Source organism: Nannobrachium achirus (genome assembly GCF_963921795.1).
Source record: "Nannobrachium achirus genome assembly, chromosome: 2".
Classification (NCBI taxonomy): domain Eukaryota; kingdom Metazoa; phylum Chordata; class Actinopteri; order Myctophiformes; family Myctophidae; genus Nannobrachium; species Nannobrachium achirus.
The window spans coordinates 56,106,549-56,125,662 of record NC_137811.1 but is presented as its reverse complement, the minus strand read 5'-3'; the positions used below and the strand labels follow the sequence as shown (position 1 = coordinate 56,125,662).

The window sequence follows — 19,114 nt, the reverse complement described above, 5'->3', positions numbered from 1 at the left end:
TCTGTAGTAATTTAAAAGGCCATCTTAGTGAGGTATTTCATGATGAACGCTGCCATAACGAGGCCCTTCCATGAACCTCTTGATTTTCATCCGCAGGCTTTGACCACTTCCTGGTCACCTGCATTCCAAAAGGCAGCCTGTCCTCTCATTGGATTACTTTGTTATCACTCACGGCAAGTGATTATTTTACAATGTCAGTCAGCCTGACTCCCAGGCGACTTGCACTGGATCTATGGAGTGTTTCTTCCTTTTTTTTCCCTTTCTTTCGTTTCTTGGCCCCCTTATTCAGCTCAATTTAAATGGCTTACATTTTTACATTGTATTTATTTAAACAGCTTGACATGGACGAGTGTACCATTTCACAGCCTTTCGCCGGCAGGTTCTTTTTTTCTGCTTTTTTTTTCTCTTTGCACTAGCAGTTGGAATGGGCAGCATGGGGAGTTTACGGTGCTTGCCCTTAACTTTATTAAATAGGCCACCCCTACACTTCATAATCCTAAGGAGTCCTGACCATGGTGGGGCTGGCTCACACACACACACACCGACACTTTACGCACAACTTTTAAGCACACAACTGAGACCGCTGATCTTCCACAAAGACAGTATAAGGCGGCCATTGGACTGGGAGCCATAGTGGGGACCAGGGACGTGCTGGCCATTGGGAAAAGCGGGACAACTCCCGAACGGCCGGTTCATTCCCGGCCGGTCCAGGCCGGCCATTAGGAAAAAATGTAACTGTTTGCACAAAAGTAAAAATTAAACTGTTTGCACAAAAGTAGTGAAAACAGCAGATCTACAAGCACACAACGGATCGCGGTGCGAGGTGTTGTGTGCTTGTAGATCGTCTGTTTTCACTAGTTTAAATCATTTTTAAAATGATAAATACTTAACAAACAGTTTTGGACATACAAGGTTTCCACCCGACAACGATGAAATATAACTCATGTAATTGGCCCACTGGCTTGTCATTTGGTCACAAATCTTTGAGTAGCAGCAGTGCTATAGAGAGAGATCTCTCTCTATAGCGCGCAATGAGGGCCTCTCCGACTCTTTTTCCCGGGCTGAATCAGGGGCCCAGCACGTCCCTGGTGGGGACTGGACTCAAGAGCTTTACAATAACAAACTGCGTCAGAAGCTATAAGCAAAGGTGGGACAGGGGGGGAGTCCACAGTCGGTTTCTAAAGGCTGGCGGAAGAGCGGTTCTGCTATGCATTCAATTAAGACTTCACAATAATTCTCCATGACTGACCTCATGCTGGAGATAATTGGTGCCAGTAACCATGCGAAACAATGCCAGATTTTAATTAAAGACGACCATAAAATTTCATGGAAAAGGTCAAGCAGGCACAGCAAATTCAAGAAGGAGGGGGAAGGGGGTTATTGAGGAGGAGGGGGTGGTGGGGGTTGCAGGAGAGAATTTCCCTGAAAAACAGGACAGGGGTTTAGGGTCTGAATGTGCCATAGAATCACAGTTTCCAACCAGGAGTGCGCTGCCTGCCTCTGTAAGTGTACTGAAACGTGAGACGCTATCATGGTTTATTTCAAGTTTATTTACTCTCTCACCACCTTGCTAAATGACACTCTGATTCAACACGCCTGGCCAAGAAGATGGGGGAAAATCCTCGAGGTTTGAATATTTTCCTCCTTCTGTAAAACAATGTTGTTGCTTTTGCAGGTCTTTTCGAGTCTCTTCTTTTTTTTACACAGAGGTTGAGGGACATCTGCCAGTGTAATTGCTTCCTCATTTGGCAAATTAAAATATTTCAAACAGTGAGGCCTTTTTTTGCTAATCCAAAGTTTATGAGGGGGCGTAAAAGAGTGTTCAAGGGAAAGAACGGCATGTCAAAAAGCACTACGGAACGAAGCCATCACCCCTAAATGGTGTGTCTGGATCATCAGAGGAGAAATGGATTACCCTTATGAAAAAATATTTCTCTAGCTGTATTTACACAAAAAATATTTCCAGATTTGGGACGTCTCGTTTAATGGCCGACGTACATGCTGCGCGTACCGCAAATAACTTTCAAACTGACGGGAGGAAACAGAGGCGGCCATTGAGGAAACCTGCAGTTCTTACGTGAAGAATTCCACTGAGGTGAGGTGAGGAGAGGAGAGGAGATAGAAAAATATACCCCAGGAAAACCTTGGCTTGAAAAGACCCGCCATGGAAAAATACTGCAATATTTCATCCATGAAAACGCCACTGTGCCCCTCAGGATCAGTGTGATGGATAAAAGTGGTGGGTTTGTGCTTTAGGGGCATGTACAGTATGTGTTTGTGTGGGCTATAGGGGAGATGTGCTTGATGTCTGACATGGGACAGGTGCGTTAGTAAGAGGGGGCTGGGGTACTTAACTCCCATGGTTATATGGCCGTGGTTTTAAACCTTTTTCATATCAAGGTCCATTATTTATTGAAGCAATAAGCCACAAGAGGCGAGTGGTTACCTGGTATTTTACACCGGCTGAGAGGCATAGGGAAACACGAGGCGCAGCCGGTGTAAAATACAGGTAACCACAAGGCTTATTGCTTTTCTTTTTCTTTTCAAATCTTTTTATTAGATTTTAACATAGAGCCCGCAGGGGGCGGGTATACAGTTACATTCACTTATGTGGGTACAAACAACAATGGCTTATTGCTTTTCTAAAACGGTTACAATATGGCATAGACATGTACCAATTAAAACTGTTCTATTTCACTAATAATTCACTATAAGGTCTGCTCTGCAAGAAAGTAGTCCCCAGCTACAAGAAAGTAGTTCCCGGCCAGGCTGCAGAAACAACACACCTGTTACTTGCAATCAAGTTCTCTAGTCTAGCTTCACAACACTGTGGAAAAAAATAACGCACCTGGGTTTGATTAAACTGATTAAAGGTGTGGGTTATAGTCTCATATACCACAGCAATTAAAGGGAAACCAGCCAATCAGAATCACGGAATGGAACTAGCTGTTTTAGAACAATAGTTTAACTTTTGAGAGTGTGAAATTAAACCAAAAGGACCCGTAAGGGTCCATTTGGTTCCATTTTACACCCTCAAGAGCTAAAGAGCTAATAGGGGTCCACTTGGTTTCCAACTCTCCATTTAGCTGGGGACCACCTGGAACCCCCTCAAGGACGACTGGTGGTCCCTGGACCACTGGTTGAAAAGCACTATTATAGGGGAAAGGGAGGGGAAATTGCTTTCACAGTTTCACCCAGCTGATGACTGCTGAGATGGCTTTAATGAGCTAAAATGGGTCTTGATTCCCAGACAGCGTCTCTACCCACTCAGCTATGGCCGTCCCCAAACAGTAAGGGACTTGGTTGCTAAGAGAAGACACTCTACTGTATGTGTGGATGGACGTAAAAATAAATAAATGAACGCTTCTTTTTCTTCTTACCTCTCCTGCAGTGCCTCATGGCCATTTTGCACCTCCGGGACTCGGCGATGGTGGGACAGGGTATCGTGTCCTTTGGGGGCTTCTTTACGATGTGCCGCGTCCGGGTCTCCAGACCCCATTTGAAGCCACACGTTTTGTTCCTCCTGGTGCAGGTACCCCACTCGCTCCACTGGCCCACCTCACAGCCCTCTGCAGGGATGGGAGAGAGAGAGAGAGAGAGAGAGAGAGAGAGAGAGAGAGAGAGAGAGAGAGAGAGAGAGAGAGAGAGAGAAGAGGCGCCATGAAAACTGCAGCAGAGCAGCCACCTTGGGGTAGGCGGGGTGGGCTGGGGGGTGACCCGGAGACCCTAGGTTGAGCTTTACTGCACTGTGAAAGAGCTAGGATGCATTGTGTGAGGTCTCCGTTTCTTTGGGGAGCAGAAACAACAGGGCCAACACTTTTTACACTCTCAGTTAAAGCTGCAATCCATAACTTTCGTGTCCTACCTGGGATTTGAACACGGGCTCTCCTGCTCGAGAGCATTTTCACCACTGGGCCATCCCCGGTTTTACAGGTGATATAATGTGCTTATGCGATTTTGTTGTGTAATTAATTCTGTTGATAACGTTTTCAGTTTATCTCCTAATAATAATTAAAATAAATACATCTGCATCATTGCACTTACCTCCACACTCCATAGTGTCTTCTAGTGGGGCGAAGCCCTCGGGACACTTGTCAAAACAGCGCCCTTTGTGCAGGTAAAAACCTGACTTGCACTTGGTGCAAAAATCTTTACTGAAGCAGGACTCGCAGTTCTCTATCCTGCACCCTAGGGAAAAGAGAGAGAGAGAGAGAGAGGAGAGATGATCAGTGTTCATTTCAAGATGCAGCGCGATATACATACAGTACACTCATCTCATCTGGAGTTGATACAGAGCTAAGGGGTTTGGGGAAGGGGCTCTTGAAAGGATTATACCCCAGCCCCCACCCCCCACCCCCCCAAAAAAGAAGGAGAAAAAAAGAAAAGAAGAAGTTATTGATGCCTTGTGAATCATGTCTCTCTGGGCTCCACAGCATTTCAGCAAACTTGTTTTGCCTGACAGACATTCTCTTTCTGTGTGTCTTTTACATGTTCAGAGGGAACCAAAGAACAGTGTGAAATTACAACAGAGGGCTGGTGAAGGATTACCTCACACTGACCCCTTTCAACGCGGGCAGGAAAACAAATTCCTCTGACATTCAACAGTCTACACATCCTACAGCACCAAAGTTCACATGATGTTCGTTTCCATTTTACACATGGTTTTCTGCAACTGCTAAGCATTGATCCCATTGCGACCTTTAAAAGCGCATCGATACCCTTGTGCTTTCACATTAATCCCTGTATATCTCTGAACTTTGGCTTCCTTTGTGGTGACATTCTGCTGATCGATCCAAGTTGGCAGGTGGACAAAATTTTGAGCATAGACAGAATCATTTTAACCCCGTTTTGAAATTGGAAAAGGTGGACACGACAGGGTGTTGGGAGAAAGAAAACACACTCCCCATGTACTCCTTTGCCAAACAGATACTGATGCATTTATTGAGGAACGCCACGGCACACTTGAGCCTGATTTATGCTCTGTCATACGACGGTGTCACACGCCGGAAACAGCAGATCTACATGCTCACAGCGCGTTGCATCAGCGATGCGCTGTGAGCTCGCAGATCGGCGATCCTCTTCAAGCATTATCCTCCCACGCCCCACCCTGCGAGTGCGCATGACAAACAGCGGCCTGCTGCAGGGCAAGCCTGATGTGTCATCAAGCTGTAACTCTGCAAATAGCACGTCAAGGCAGGGACTAAATTACACGAGCCACACCAACGGGGCGACGCTCTGGCCCGAATGATTAAAAGGAGCCTCCCAGAGCTGTCTAATTTATGACACTCCTTAGAAGCTGTTAGCGGCACTGATTGCCCAATAGGCTTCCAGTGTTGGGTAACCACAATCTATAACCGACAACCGCCATCTCCCTCAGCCCTATACTAGGGCTTCCCAGGTAGGGCGGCATGCAGCCGGCCCTGCGATTGTGTCTTTGAATAGGGGAGCTTAACCGCGCATAAGTGTGCGCGTGCCGCTCCCCACGCTCACAGACTTTACAACGATTTACCACAAGTGACAGAAACAGAGGCACAGGGATGCCTTTTTATCTATGACCCTTGCAGGGCCTGTACTGTCAAATCAAATGGTACCAAATGGACCCTCTTATGGGTCCGATTGGGTCCATTAGGTTCCATTTGTGAGCTTTTCCGAGTTAAATTAACTCTGAGAATTGTGCAGTGTAGGGAAGGGAACGTTCTCACAATCACGCCCCTTAATTACACCATCTCCAGCTAACCATCAGGCCTCCTCCTCCACATTCCTTCAAAACGAGGGGGTCCTTCCCCACATCACTTTGAACCCTAAAGTATGGCCTCTGCCCACTCACTCTGGTCTCACGCTGCTCCCGACCAGTCTAAACAAACCCACCACGGATACACACACACACACTCACACACACATACTATATACATGCACACGTGTGCACATGCATACTCACAGAGCCCACTAATCTGATATGGCTGGAGAGATACACCCATTTCACTGTTGTCCATGTATGTGAAAACGTGAGACATACTGACCATAATATCTATTCAGATATCAGTTAATTAGCTCTTGTAGGCAAGTACAGAAGTACCAAAGATGAAACCCTCTGTATTCGGACCCCTAATTAATAGGCGGATAGAAGAATAACTTCATTCAACATGACTGTAGTGCAGACAGTCCCACCATCTCCTTGACACACACATTCTATACTCTGCTCCATCATATCTCACACACTTATCTTTGTGTTTGATAAACATGCTTTGCTGGTAGGGTTACACGGCGCTGTAGAGATCTTGGCGTGGAATGTGTAAGATTAGGGGAGGTAAGGCCACACAAAGGCAGGATGCGCTTTGCCTCCCCTGTAGAACACGCTCTGCCTTCCACCTCCTTTGTTCCCTGACGTGAAACTGGATCTCCGTAGGGCTCGGTTATGAGATGCGTCAACAGGGGCGTCACACCAAATTCTGGGCCCTGGGTACAAGGATTCACTGCGGGCCCCCCATGAATGTTAACTATTGAAAAATAGCAGATATACAAGCTCACAGCGCGGCACCGAGTGCCGCGCTGCGAGCTTGTAGATCTGCTATTTTTGAAAAATCATGAAAATGTGTGCCAAGAAACCTATGTTTCCATGTCAGTGATGCTCAAACTTTTTCATGTGAAGGACCCCCCCATCTCAAAATATTTAGTTCCCGGGACCCCCCAGAAGCAAAATTTGAGTTACAAATGTTCACTTAAAAAATACATATATTCAAAGATTTGCGCACATTTTCACGACTTTACAAAAATAGCAGATCTACAAGCTCGCAGCGCGGCACTCGGTGCCGCGCTGTGAGCTTGTATATCTGCTATTTTTCAATAGCTAAAGTTACTAGGGCCCCTCCACCTTGGGCCCTGGTAACTCAGTCCCACTTTCCTACCCCTTGTGACGCCCCTGTGCGTCAAGCGCCAGGACAGGGAGCTTGCTAATAAATCACAGAGCTAATTGGAAAGCACAAAGCTCTCTTCTGCCCCTCACACTTCCCAGGCCTGTCATCACCTGAGTGACTTTTAGCTCAAGAACAAAAAATAAAGGGGGGGGGGGAGACTAGAAGAGAGGGGGGGCTAGAACATCTGGCAGCACTCTCAAGCACTGGCTTGTTGTGCAACCTTCAGTCATTGACAACAAATAGGAACAGCCCAGATGTGCTAAATATCCTTGCAGCGCCGCTCGTGTTCGGCTCACAATATTGTGATTGAAACGTTTTGATGTCGATACTTGACACACTCGAAAGTTGGTGAAAGGACGATTCCTTTTACAAGATGAGCCACAACATTATACTATGAGTCGATAACACCACATCTGATGACTCAGATGACAAATCAGTAAACCACTTATTACTATACTTCATTGTAAATCAAATAGCAAAACATGCCAATGAACAAACTCAAAGTGCATCGCAAAAATGGCAAATATTTGCTATTTTTCCCTTTTTTTAATGAATGTTCGCTTATTGTGATACGCCCAGAATAGGGACACTAGGGTTCATAAACTGCATAGGAGTTGGAACGTTGGGTGGCAGGCCTTCAAGGTCAAAGGGCATCAGAGCGAGAGAGGTGGGTCAGAGGGAACTTCATGACAGACATCCATTCCTGTCAGATTATCAGACTGCACGCTATCTAGGGCCGCATGGACGCTATCTGTGAGGGGGCAGGTTGGACGCTGTGGGATCTGACCACTCCAATAACCAGCTATAGCCTGGTTGGCTGAGTCAGCAAGCAGGCAGTCAGCTTGTCCGGTGGTCAGAGGCTCCACACACAGATATGGGGGGGAGGCTCATCCTCCCTATGAGATTAACCTCTGGACCACCTTAAAAGTCTTCAACTAGGTGCCTCTGGGAGACTAATGAGAAATAATGAGGTCATCGGATCCCACAGAAGGCCTGATGTTCCTGAGACTTAAACGCATTATCATCATTATGTCTCTGCCCTGGATCTGAAGCGCGAGCAATATTGTGGAGAATCCATGATTCTGCTCCGAGAGGAATTCCAAAGCCTCCCAATACAGTGGCTGGGGGTCAACCAATTGTCAAGCCATGGTGTTAGCACTGCATCGCATCCAACATATCGCTGGAATACTTTTACTTTCTTCTTTTCCTTTTTTTTTTTCTTTCTCGCATGTGTTTTGTGTGGTTTCCTAGTCAAGTGCATCTGAAGTTTAGCAATGAGTCACCGAGTGTCGCTCGTGATCTAATCGCACATGCTTGGCAGGAGCCGGTCCCTCTGCTGTGGTCTGGATAGAGAACCAACCTGTTTTTTTTTTCTTTTTTTGTATCATGGACATTCAAAGCTTCCTGTCAAATTCAGTCCCATCCTCAGCGGAGTGACAGCGCCATATGTAATCACTTGATTTATTTGCGTGAATATTCATTGCGAAAGAGTGCTAAATCACTTTTCCAAAGACTGATGAATACGCTGCGTGTCCCGGAACGGGTCTTTCATGTTATCTGGGCCGGTGGCAGGTTGTCAAACTGCTCATCGGCCCGCGAACAGAGCCTCTCTGCTGCAGAATGCTAACCAGACCTGATGTCGCACAGCGGGAGTGTCCGTGCTGTGAAAAAGGCCTGGCACGACGAGAGGGAAAACAAGCCCCCGTTTTTCCATGCTACCTCTCCAAGCTGCAACGAGCGGAGCTGAGCTGAACAACCCTGACCTACTCTAGGCCACGGGTTTTGGCTGACATGGAAGCCTTGGCTTGCTCGCTGCCACCCAGCCATGTCGTGTGGAACTGCGGATGGCAGGGGTTCATGGCAAAGGCCACGGGCTGCCATGTCCTCCTGCGCACCCGGCCCGCTCCCTCGTGCTCCGTCCTTTCCACATGGGCGCTCGTTCCGCGCACCGACACAGAGCCGGGTGCAGCAGAGGTGGTGTTCCTGTCAATCAGAATGTCCTTGTACTCAGAGCCGAGATGACACGTGTGTCAGTGATCCTCTCCACACCAAGGAACAGAAAAGCCAGGACATCAAGAATCTCACCCTGTATCTGCCTTGCCAGTTCCAGCATATGATCACACACACACACACGCACACTCACGCACGCACGCACGCACGCACGCACGCACGCAAGTAACTTTGAGTGACTGAAGTTGAAGTTACAATGAACGTGATTTGTATTTAGCCGAGATAGACTATATTAAGCCAACAATGTATACTCAGATACACAGATCTACTAGGTATCAACAAGTTGCAACACATTGTTTGCTTGTAGATGTTTTCTGTTTAAGTATGCACCCTCTTAATTATGATGGTGAGGCTGGGTTGGGTAGAAAAAGTAATATACAGTAATATACAATATAACGTGTAAGAAATGTAATAGTATTACTTTTTAATGGAGTAATAAGTAACTAATTATTAGCCCAACCCTACCCTCCCCTGCCCCTTCTTTGTATATACTGTTTGTTTTGACTTACTGTCTTCTATTTTGTTTTTCTTTACATATCTACTGCATAGTACTGTGTTCTATTTGTCTGTCATTCAATGTTATATGAGATACTTCAATGGTTTCCAGTGGAAATAAGCTTAGTCTTTTCATGGATCTCCTTTTAGTAGACCTTGTACCAGTGAACTGTACCGTCATGAAACTGTACCTTTTCCTATGCAAACTTCTAATAAAGTCTTCAATCAATCAAAATAACTTATTACTCTAGCTGAGTAACATGCAAAACACTGCTACACCCATGTAAGCACGAACGCAAGCACACACATACACATACGCACACACGCGAATGCATGCACCATGCATGGCTGCACGCATGCACAGACAGACTTCAGACAGTGGTTGGATGCAGACAGTCCATCCACTCGCACTATGCACAATTACACTTTGTTTGGAGAAAAATCCCTATTGAGCTTCATGTCTGGTTGTAAGGTCCTGGGAGCAGACTAGTGAGGGTTGGTGTGTCTATTGTATTGTCTGGCAAATCTGAACGTGTGGTTAGTAAAGCTGTGATGATTAAATGTCCCTTGGTAAAGCTCAAAGGCCAAAAGCAACTGGTCTTTTTCACTGGTTAGACTGCAATGGAAATACCCACAAGCACAGAATTAGACGGCGAGCGAGAGAGAGAGAAAGAGAGAGAGGTAGATAGAGAAAGAGGGAGTAGTCCAGTAATTTTAGGCCAAAATTGGGGTCAAACTAGGGGTTTTTAATTATTCTGAATCCATTGCAAGCATTTGTTTTGCACGAAAAACATTCCTTGGGCAAGAAATGGCCCCTCAAAACGATGGTTTAGTGATGAGTCATCAATTTTCACAGTCTTTTGGGGTCCGTTTTTAGCCCAAGGAATGTTTTTCATGCAAAACAAATGCTTGCAATGGATTCAGAATAATTAAAAACCCCTAGTTTGACCGAGTGCCGCGCTGCGAGCTTGTATATCTGCTATTTTTGAAAAATCATGATTTTTTTTTGCAAGTCTTTGAATATATCTACCAGCTAACATTTGTAACTTTGATATTTGCTTCTGGGTGGTCCCTGGAACAACATATTTTGAGATGGGGGTCCGTGGCCAAATAAATTTAAAGTTGTACCATGTAACTTTTTTTACAAAACAAATCTTAAAATTGTCCTAACTGTTAAATCGCTAAAGTTTTAGAACACCCACTCCGTTATTTTCAGCTTCTGAAGCCTTCTCTTTATATGTTTTCTATGATCCTGGCCGTGGACCGGATTTCGCGCCAAAATGACGTAATCTGCATCATCTGTATACGTTGTGTATACGTTGCCCAATCACATCGCCGATCATGCACACATGGTACACTACCGGCCAATCACAGCTTATCTGCTCTGGTCTCCAGGAAGCGCCTCCGCTTGGCTACAGTGTTTACCATGGTGAAGGATTTTAACCTCTTAATCCACAAATCCTGGCCAGAAAATTACGTTCTACCATGCGTTCTACCCCTCCACGGATTACTATCGGTCGCGGTGGTTTGCGGCGCCGCTCCGGTGGTCCGCGGCGGTGGTCCGCGGCGGTGGTCCGCGACGACTCCGGCCGAAAAACGGCCGAAAAAAGCAATACCGCTACTGACCACTAGTTGAACTTACACAGTATAGCTTTAATTTTGGGGGTCCTTGACATGAACAAGTTTGAGAACAGCTGATTTAGAAGAAGGATTTAGAAGTCAGGTCAAAGATCGGGTCAAATATATTCAAAGACTTGCACACATTTTCACGACTAAAAAAAATAGCAGATCTACAAGCTCGCAGCGCGGCACTCGGTGCCGCGCTGTGAGCCTGTATATCTGCTATTTTTCAATAGTTAAAGCATAAAATAATGGTTAAAGTGGTTCAAATCTAATGTGACGCGGGCGCGTTCCAGGTATTTGAGTTAAAACCCATATTGTCTTCGTAGCGAAGTACATCCACCAGTGTGATGCATTGAGCTTGTAGATTTGCTATTTTTGTTATTTCCGAAGAAAAACTCGTTCACACAAAAGTGTGGTTCCTTTTTTCAGTACCCACATGGCTGTGGCTCCTGACCCATGGCAGTCACCCATCTCATTCCCACCGGCAGTACTCAAAAGTACAACTTACAAAGTACATTCTGACACGGAGTGACAGGCTGCAAAGGCAACAATTCATGTAGCCCCATAGATTCCATCCGCAATCAATGGGGCTACACTCCACCCTACCGAACAACAACGTCAGGGAAAGGCACGAAACGCAACAACGGTATTTAGCACTGTCTCAACACTAGGAAGGAAATAAAACAGAAATTGCAACTGGGATTGTAAAAAAAAAAGAAAGAAAAGAAATAAAGCCTCAAGTGGCACATCATACTGGGCACTTGATGAGTTGTGATATATGAACCACACATCCAGGATACTGGCAATCATGATAGACTGGCTTTCCATGCTGACTGCTAGGGAACAGAGCTTAAGGAAGGCTTTAATGCATGCTGCAGGGGGCTAAGGGTAACCAAGTGGGACATGCATGTGTGTGTGTGTGTGTGTGTGTGTGTGTGTGTGTGTGAATGTGTGTGTGTGTGTGTGTGTGTGTGTGTGTGTGTGTGTGTGTGTGTGTGTGTGTGTGTGTGTGTGCGCGCGTGCGTGCGTGTGTGTGTGCACAAGCGTGCGTGAGTGCGTGTGATTGGCTTTGATTAGAAGCCTAGTCCATGAATAGCTCAATTACCCTTAACCAACCTGACATCCCTATTTTGGGCACGTCAATGGAAATGTTGAAGATTTTCGACAAATTAAAAAAACAATATGAGACGTGGAAATATACAAGTACAAGAGCTTCGGGCCCACTACACGGCCATCACATCTAAGGTTTGGGCCTATCAATTATTATTTTTCTCGCATCAGAACAAAGGACCAGGAAAAGGACCTCGACATGGTTTTCTCTTTTTAGTTGTGAATATAAAATATATATTTCTCAACAAATATTTTCGTTACCCCAACATTGTTCTTATGATGCAGTTTGTTTATACAGTTTGTTTAAGCTTATTTATTAAGATTATAAAAACTGCTATAGTGCCAATTTGCAGCTCCGTGCTGAGCGAATCAGACAGCTGTTTTCTGACCATGCAGGCAAAGAGCTTGACACAGCGTACAGTCGCCTCACGCTGTGCGTGGACTAGACTAAACTGCTGCAGGGATGCAGTGAATATTAAAGTTTTAAACTAGAAGTGGTAGAAAGACAGACAACTAAACAACATATGTATAAAACATCTATCCCCATTGTTTCATGTGGGAGCAGGGACCTGTAACGTAACAGATTCACGGTACTCCTCTGTCATGTACAGCTGACATGATGATTTCTGGCCATGTCATGGGGACCTATAAGTGCAGTAAAGCATCATGCAACCCCAGGAGGCAAAGTTTGAGCATAGGGTTGAGTATCCTTTCATATTTTTAAAGCTTACATGTCTCTGAGCAACCCCTCACAACATCCCCCCGAGTGCTCATCAAAACCACCTGAGCAGCCATCAGTTGCTCGATTAATAAAAGTCTAGCTACAGTATATTGTCTGTTAACTCTGTTCCACAGAGCTCTGGTAGAGAGAGAGAGAGAGAGAGAGAGAGAGAGGACAACGGTGCCACATTCAGACATATTTGGCTGAACGTGAACTCACATACAGCCGTTACAAATCCTCCGAGTGGAGCAGTGGGTTGACGACACCCACAGATGCTGATGAAAGGTCCTGTTCTAGAGGCCTGATAAGATCCTCCATGGACACAGCTGGAGCGATGGCTCATATCATACCACCCCTGAGCCGCTGAAAGGAGGCTCAGACAAGAAATGGACAGGAGAGGGTAGGGATATAATAGAACCCTTTATATTATATATGAGTGCGTGTGTGCGTGCGTGAGTGTGTGTGTGTGTGTGTGTGTGTGTGTGTGTGTGTGTGTGTGTGTGTGTGTGTGTGTGTGTGTGTGTGTGTGTGTGTGTGTGTGTGTGTGTGTGTGTGTGTGTGTGTGTGCGCGCGTTACTACACAGTTCCTGAACATCATAAATCCTGAGTATGATTTAAACTAAAAAAGGACCCCTGTGACAACGGACTTCGTTTGAATGTGTGACATATTTTGTGTGTGAAGGGAGTGCTCTCCACAAAAGATTTCATAACAGCATGATTTCGATTCAAAACTGATCCCAACAGCATGTTTAAACTCTTCACATCATTTACAGCATGTATTCAACGTAGTCTAGCTTCCACAAACGTAGTGTACTGTACTTCATTGTGTGATGAAAGACGATTTTTTATGTTTTGTTCATTTTCACCTATAATGCCTTGCCGAAAATAGGGATGCCAGGTTGAAAGTGGTTAACTTGGTCAGTCTTGCACCAGCACATGTGTTAAAGTGTAACCATGCCTCCCTGCCACATGGGTGTTGATCATTTCGAGAGTGGAACTTGTCCTGAGATTCCAGCGTGAGAGTGGTTGAGCATAGGCAAAGCCTCTCGTTTGCCCGGCTCTGGTTTTCCTTACCCAGGGAGTCCACAAAACATTCTTGAATGAGATAAGATCACACAGACAAACGCTGGCGTAATAATAAGCAGCTGTCTCTCTAAGTGATTTCAGAGTCTGTTTTTAAAGCTCATGATAACAGAGACATAATGGCACGTTCCAGCTAGGCCTGTTTGGAAAACAGGAGCTCCGGCCTCCGCTGGCCGGTGTGCCTTTGAGCCTCCAGCCAACAATTGAAATTCTCACTGCCCCGACCATTAGCTTTTGAGCCAACCTGATAGAACAAGCCGTTGCAGGGGGACAGACATGAGCTGTTCAGTGAAAGTGACACATGGATCCTAACTAAGAAGGAAGGTCAAATGGGAAGCTGGATTAGAGGAGTCATGACTGAAATGGCGATCACATCAAAGTGAGCCTCTCCCGGAGATCTGATGCTCCGTGACAATGCTGGATTTTGTTCTGGGGGCAGTTTGCTCCGAGTGGGATTCAGATTAACTTGCCACACATCAGTAGTAGTTAAACTCAAAAATGTATGCAGCATAGGGAGTCAGTGGGTGAGGCGGTGGGGGAAATGGTAAAAAATAAAAAATAAACGCCAGCAAACAAGATGTCATTCTCCTTCAATTTTCCCTGACTTAAAAATTACTTCAGGCCCGCATGTCTTTGACTTTATTGTGGGGAGTGGAGATGAACGTGTATGTATACAAGCGCAGAGAGGGAGTACATGTTTGGAGGGGTTGCATCCAATTGATACCAGCAGTTTACTACAAGAGGTTGTGTTCTTTTGGTATCTATCTGCCACATTTGTCTGGAGCCAAGTAGATGTATGCGCATGGAGACCAGGCAGTGATTGGGTAAGCAGTACATAGCTTATTTTTTTTTTCTTTGGTTGCTGCGTGCCTGGATTATTGGGCCTAAAGGTCCTGACACTCTCCTCTGGGGCCTTGTTTCAGCGTGTCTGTCAGGAGCTTGGCTCACGGAACCAAATGGGTTCAAGTTCCTCTCTGTTTTCACATGAAACACTCAGCCAACACCTCAGGCTCCATGTAAACCTATAAAGGCTGTCTCTCTCAGGCCCGAACCCGATGTTAAAATAAGGTTATGAGATTGGGGCGCAGGATAAAGAGGAGAGCGGGACGTTCCATTAATTGGATTTTGGGAGTTATTCTTCAACGAGAGTGAGGAAAACACATTTTTCTTTTTCTATTTTATTCTCGCTTTAGAACAGAAAACATTAATTCAGTGTGTGACGGAAGGTGTGGTCTGTTTTACGTTATGAAACCAAAACAAGCCTTTTCCATGAAATGGTACTGTTTGTTGAAAAGTGAATCGGGCCCAATGTTGACCAGACAGTCCATGAATCTGTTCTACTCATTGTGTCAGAATAGCAATGCTGGTCAGGCAGTCTAGTCAGCAGCCAAACACTTTTAAATCTGTCAGCAGAGTCGGTCAATTACACTAGCCACTGTCAATCATGCTACTCCAGGCAGGTGACCAACTCCACTTCAAAAAAACTAAAGCCACGAAATTAAACCGCCTGGTGAACCCTGGATCTACAGCATCAGTCCTTGTGGTCACTTGATGAACCATTTAGTTTAATGGCCTGATGCTAATCTTTGATCAGATTTGTCTTTGAGATTATAGTGCATGACATGGTCCAGGGCGTTTGGATCGACGGCCCTGAACTAGCCTTTCCCACTTTCAGAAAACGGACGGATAGGGGCCTGGCGGTCCAGACGCATACCACATAGGCTCTGATGCCTGACTGTGCGTCAAGGGTTCGAGTTCCGATCCTGAGGACCTTTGCTGCGTGTCACTCCCCGTTTCTCTCACCCGTTTCCTGTATATACAGTATCTCCACTGTATACTATCAACAAAGGCAGAAAATCCCAAAAATATCAAAAAAGAAAAAAAGCAGACCCTGCTTGGAGCCAGAGTTAACCTCTGGAAGGAGACATGTTTTAAGAACTGGCTTCATGTGTGAATGGATCAGCCGTTAAAAATCTGAGGCATGTGTATCTCCTCTGGATAAGGAGCATGTGACGAGACAATAAATCATGTGATGTGGGAGAGGGGAAGTCGAGGAGGCTAGGGACTGGGGGTTGGGGTGGTGTAGGAAGACAGGGGGTGGGGATCTTGGGGGGGGGGGGGGGGGAGAGAGAGAGAGCAGCGGTTGGGTTCAAGGGCGACGGGGCTGGCGTGAAGGGGAGACTTACTGGAGCACATGTTGATGTCGGGGCTGCGCATGCCGTAGTATCCTGACGGGCAGTCGTGGAGACACTCGCCGTACTGCCTCATCCTCTCCCTCCGCAGGAACAGGAAGAGCTTGGGCTGGCAGTTTACACAGCCGTTGTCCCTGGAGCACACCGAACAGCCCTTACACATGGGGTACGCACCATAAGTAGCTGCAGGACACACGTGTGCACACACACGCACACGCACACACGCACACACACACACACACACACACACACACACACACACACACACACACACACACACACACACACACACACGCACGCACGCAAGCACATACACAAAGAGAGGAGAAAACAGGAAAAATGATTAGTGGTCTGTAATAAAATGCAAAATCCTGCCATGTTAAATGATACACTGAACTACACTTGAGTGTTAATAGAATTCGGAGGCCTCTAGTTAGAGGACGCACTTGGAGAACAAATGCCCAGACTGTGGTGTTTTCTCAGAGTTCTGTGTGGGCGCTAAACGAAATCTCCCTTCGGCGCTGAGATTCCCAGGTATTGTCGTGGTCGTGGATGTGACGTTCCCCCGTGTCACCAATATTCCACTAAATGTGCAAGTTTGATTAATGACAGCCATATCTAACTGGCAAACAAAACCACATAGAGTGGATAGGGTGCGCAAACACATAATAAAATGGTGAATTTCTTTTTTGTGTTGTAGGCCTACAGCAAGTTGCTTGAATAGCACCACAGTTTCAGCATGACAAAACTGTGGTCAACCTTAACTTTCGCCCTAGGATGAGGACATGGGTGAATTCGAGGGTGAACATCGGTTCAACAAGTAGGGGGTCCAACCAGTCGAAAAGGAAAGTACAACAAGAGTACAAGAGTGAAAGCAAAACAACCGTAATAGATATGTCAGTGGGATACTCTCTAATTCATTGGAAATATGTCCACTTCAACAATTTGTCATTGATGCAAACTCTGGTTCCCCTCTCAAAGTTTGAGCACTGATTGGTTATGAATGTGAATATTGCATTAATTCTGGTCAGAGCTGCTCCCCTGAACGATTGTGTTGAGACAGCCGATGAAAGCCCCCAAACCACAGTGACTCTGGCCCCAGCTCCGGTTGCCTGCGGAAGACAAAGAAGCCAGTAAAAAGGCAGTCCATTCCACAATAAGTGACTCTTAATGTAAACTCCTTAGCGTCCCGTTTACAGGAAAATGTCCTTGGGCGCATGCAATCTCTCCAAACGAGAGACACTTCTATTGATCTGAGCCAAGTTTTAAATATCACAGTCGGAGACAGGGTAACAGCACAGCTCCAACTGGGCGACCTACCACAACGCTTAATAAAACACCGTGTAGCGAACTGGACAAGCCGTGGGAGACAGAGCAGAGCATGCCTGTGTTATTGGCCACGGATCCACGTATTAGATTTCTCTGAACAGATTTGCCTCAGACAAAAGAAAGCGCTAAGTGGGCCCAGTGCGAGCATCAGTTTGTAATCATGTGAAAATCAGCGAGCGGATGTCAGTGGCCGACTTGGATTCACCGATTTCTTTTTTTTATTTACTTATTCAGCTGGAATACAGAGAACCAGCCTACAGAGAGGTACAGTCGAAGGGCTCTGCCAAACTCCACTCAGTCTGGTGGAACAGGGGTGGATGGAGTGAGATTAAGTGGTAATCAGAATGTGTCTCTGACGGTCTTTAGAGATGAGGCTCACAGCAGCACCTCATCCATCATGGCCAGCACTGGGAAGTGTGCTCCAGGTCTATTCATCACATGCACTGTTGATTGCTCATCTCCAGTCAGCATCACTCACTCTGTGAGATATATTGGGGGAATAAGCCCAAATAACTCTTAAAGTTTTGGCTTCCTGCTGTTCTGAGATGGAAAACTGATTTCAAATGTTCAACTGTCAATCTAGCATTGACGTTTTTCTCGTTTATCATTTTAACAGTGCCAAGTAAGTTAATCTCTCAATGTAATGAATTCCCCCCAAGGAGAAGGACAATTTGCTTAGTATAATGATACTGTAGGTGCCCTGTTGGACTCATGGCTTTAGTTTATAAGTACAGACTTAAAATTAATATCTTTCAATGAATTACTTATTTTCTACAGTGTTAAGATACCAATTTATTGTCGCTGTTGGGCAGAGACCTTGTACTGTATGTCCAGAACAGTTACTTTTCAGGTAATCTCTCAAGACAGACTCTGATACATCATCAGATGAAAAGGAACAAAACAGTGGGCGTTCCCTTTTATTTGACGATGGTTAGCCAGACTGCTTTTCAGGAAATGGAAAAAAATTACTTGTCCAATGGATTCAATGTAGTTATTATTTAGTCAAACGTTCTTGTTAATGCAGTACTTTTCATTGGTTAAATATTAATAAAATCCACAGACAAACATAACCACTTTCAAACTGGCATTACTATATTGAGCTATTATACATTGTTGCTACTTTTGTATGACACTATATGACATAGCATAATTATGAAAATAAAATAAATATGGAGATGCAAGGTTTCTGCCAGAATGCGATGATGTGGAAAAACACGCATAAAGCACCTCTCTGTCATATCAAGTTCCTACAAAGCGTGTGGTGTCAGAAAATATCGAAATAGACTGTCGTGCTTTGTGTAACCACAATACACTGAACTAAATATTGAACTCTGGAAAGCAAAGAAAGATAATGACCTTTAGGTAACCGATCTGTCTAATATTAATAGCTGGTTAAGTTAATACTAACATTATTGTGAGATGGGTCTAGACTACTACATGTACTGTAGTAATTACCGGTAGTTGGTGATATCTCCTCAACTAACAATCTAAGCAACAGCAGTGTATGTTTGAGTATTGTTTTTCTTATATATATTAAGGGCTTATCGTACTCCTGCAACTCACACACAGAACATTTTCTTCAGGACATTCTAAACTTGATAAATGGCTAATTGCATATCTAACGGCATAACATTAAA

The 19,114-nt window shown here is 45.3% G+C and overlaps 1 protein-coding gene across 1 annotated transcript in view; it reads right to left on the bottom strand.

The window, feature by feature from the left end:
• Positions 1–19,114, bottom strand: part of rspo2 (R-spondin 2) — a 58,512-nt gene that overhangs the window by 25,413 nt on the left and 13,985 nt on the right. The window contains exons 2-4 of the mRNA XM_080748189.1: positions 16,143–16,331; positions 4,045–4,188; positions 3,381–3,569 (exon numbers count right to left, since the gene is read on the bottom strand). Of these exons, the coding sequence (XP_080604315.1) occupies positions 3,381–3,569; positions 4,045–4,188; positions 16,143–16,311 (502 nt within the window). The 5' untranslated portion in view covers positions 16,312–16,331. The remainder of the gene's footprint in view (positions 1–3,380; positions 3,570–4,044; positions 4,189–16,142; positions 16,332–19,114) is intronic.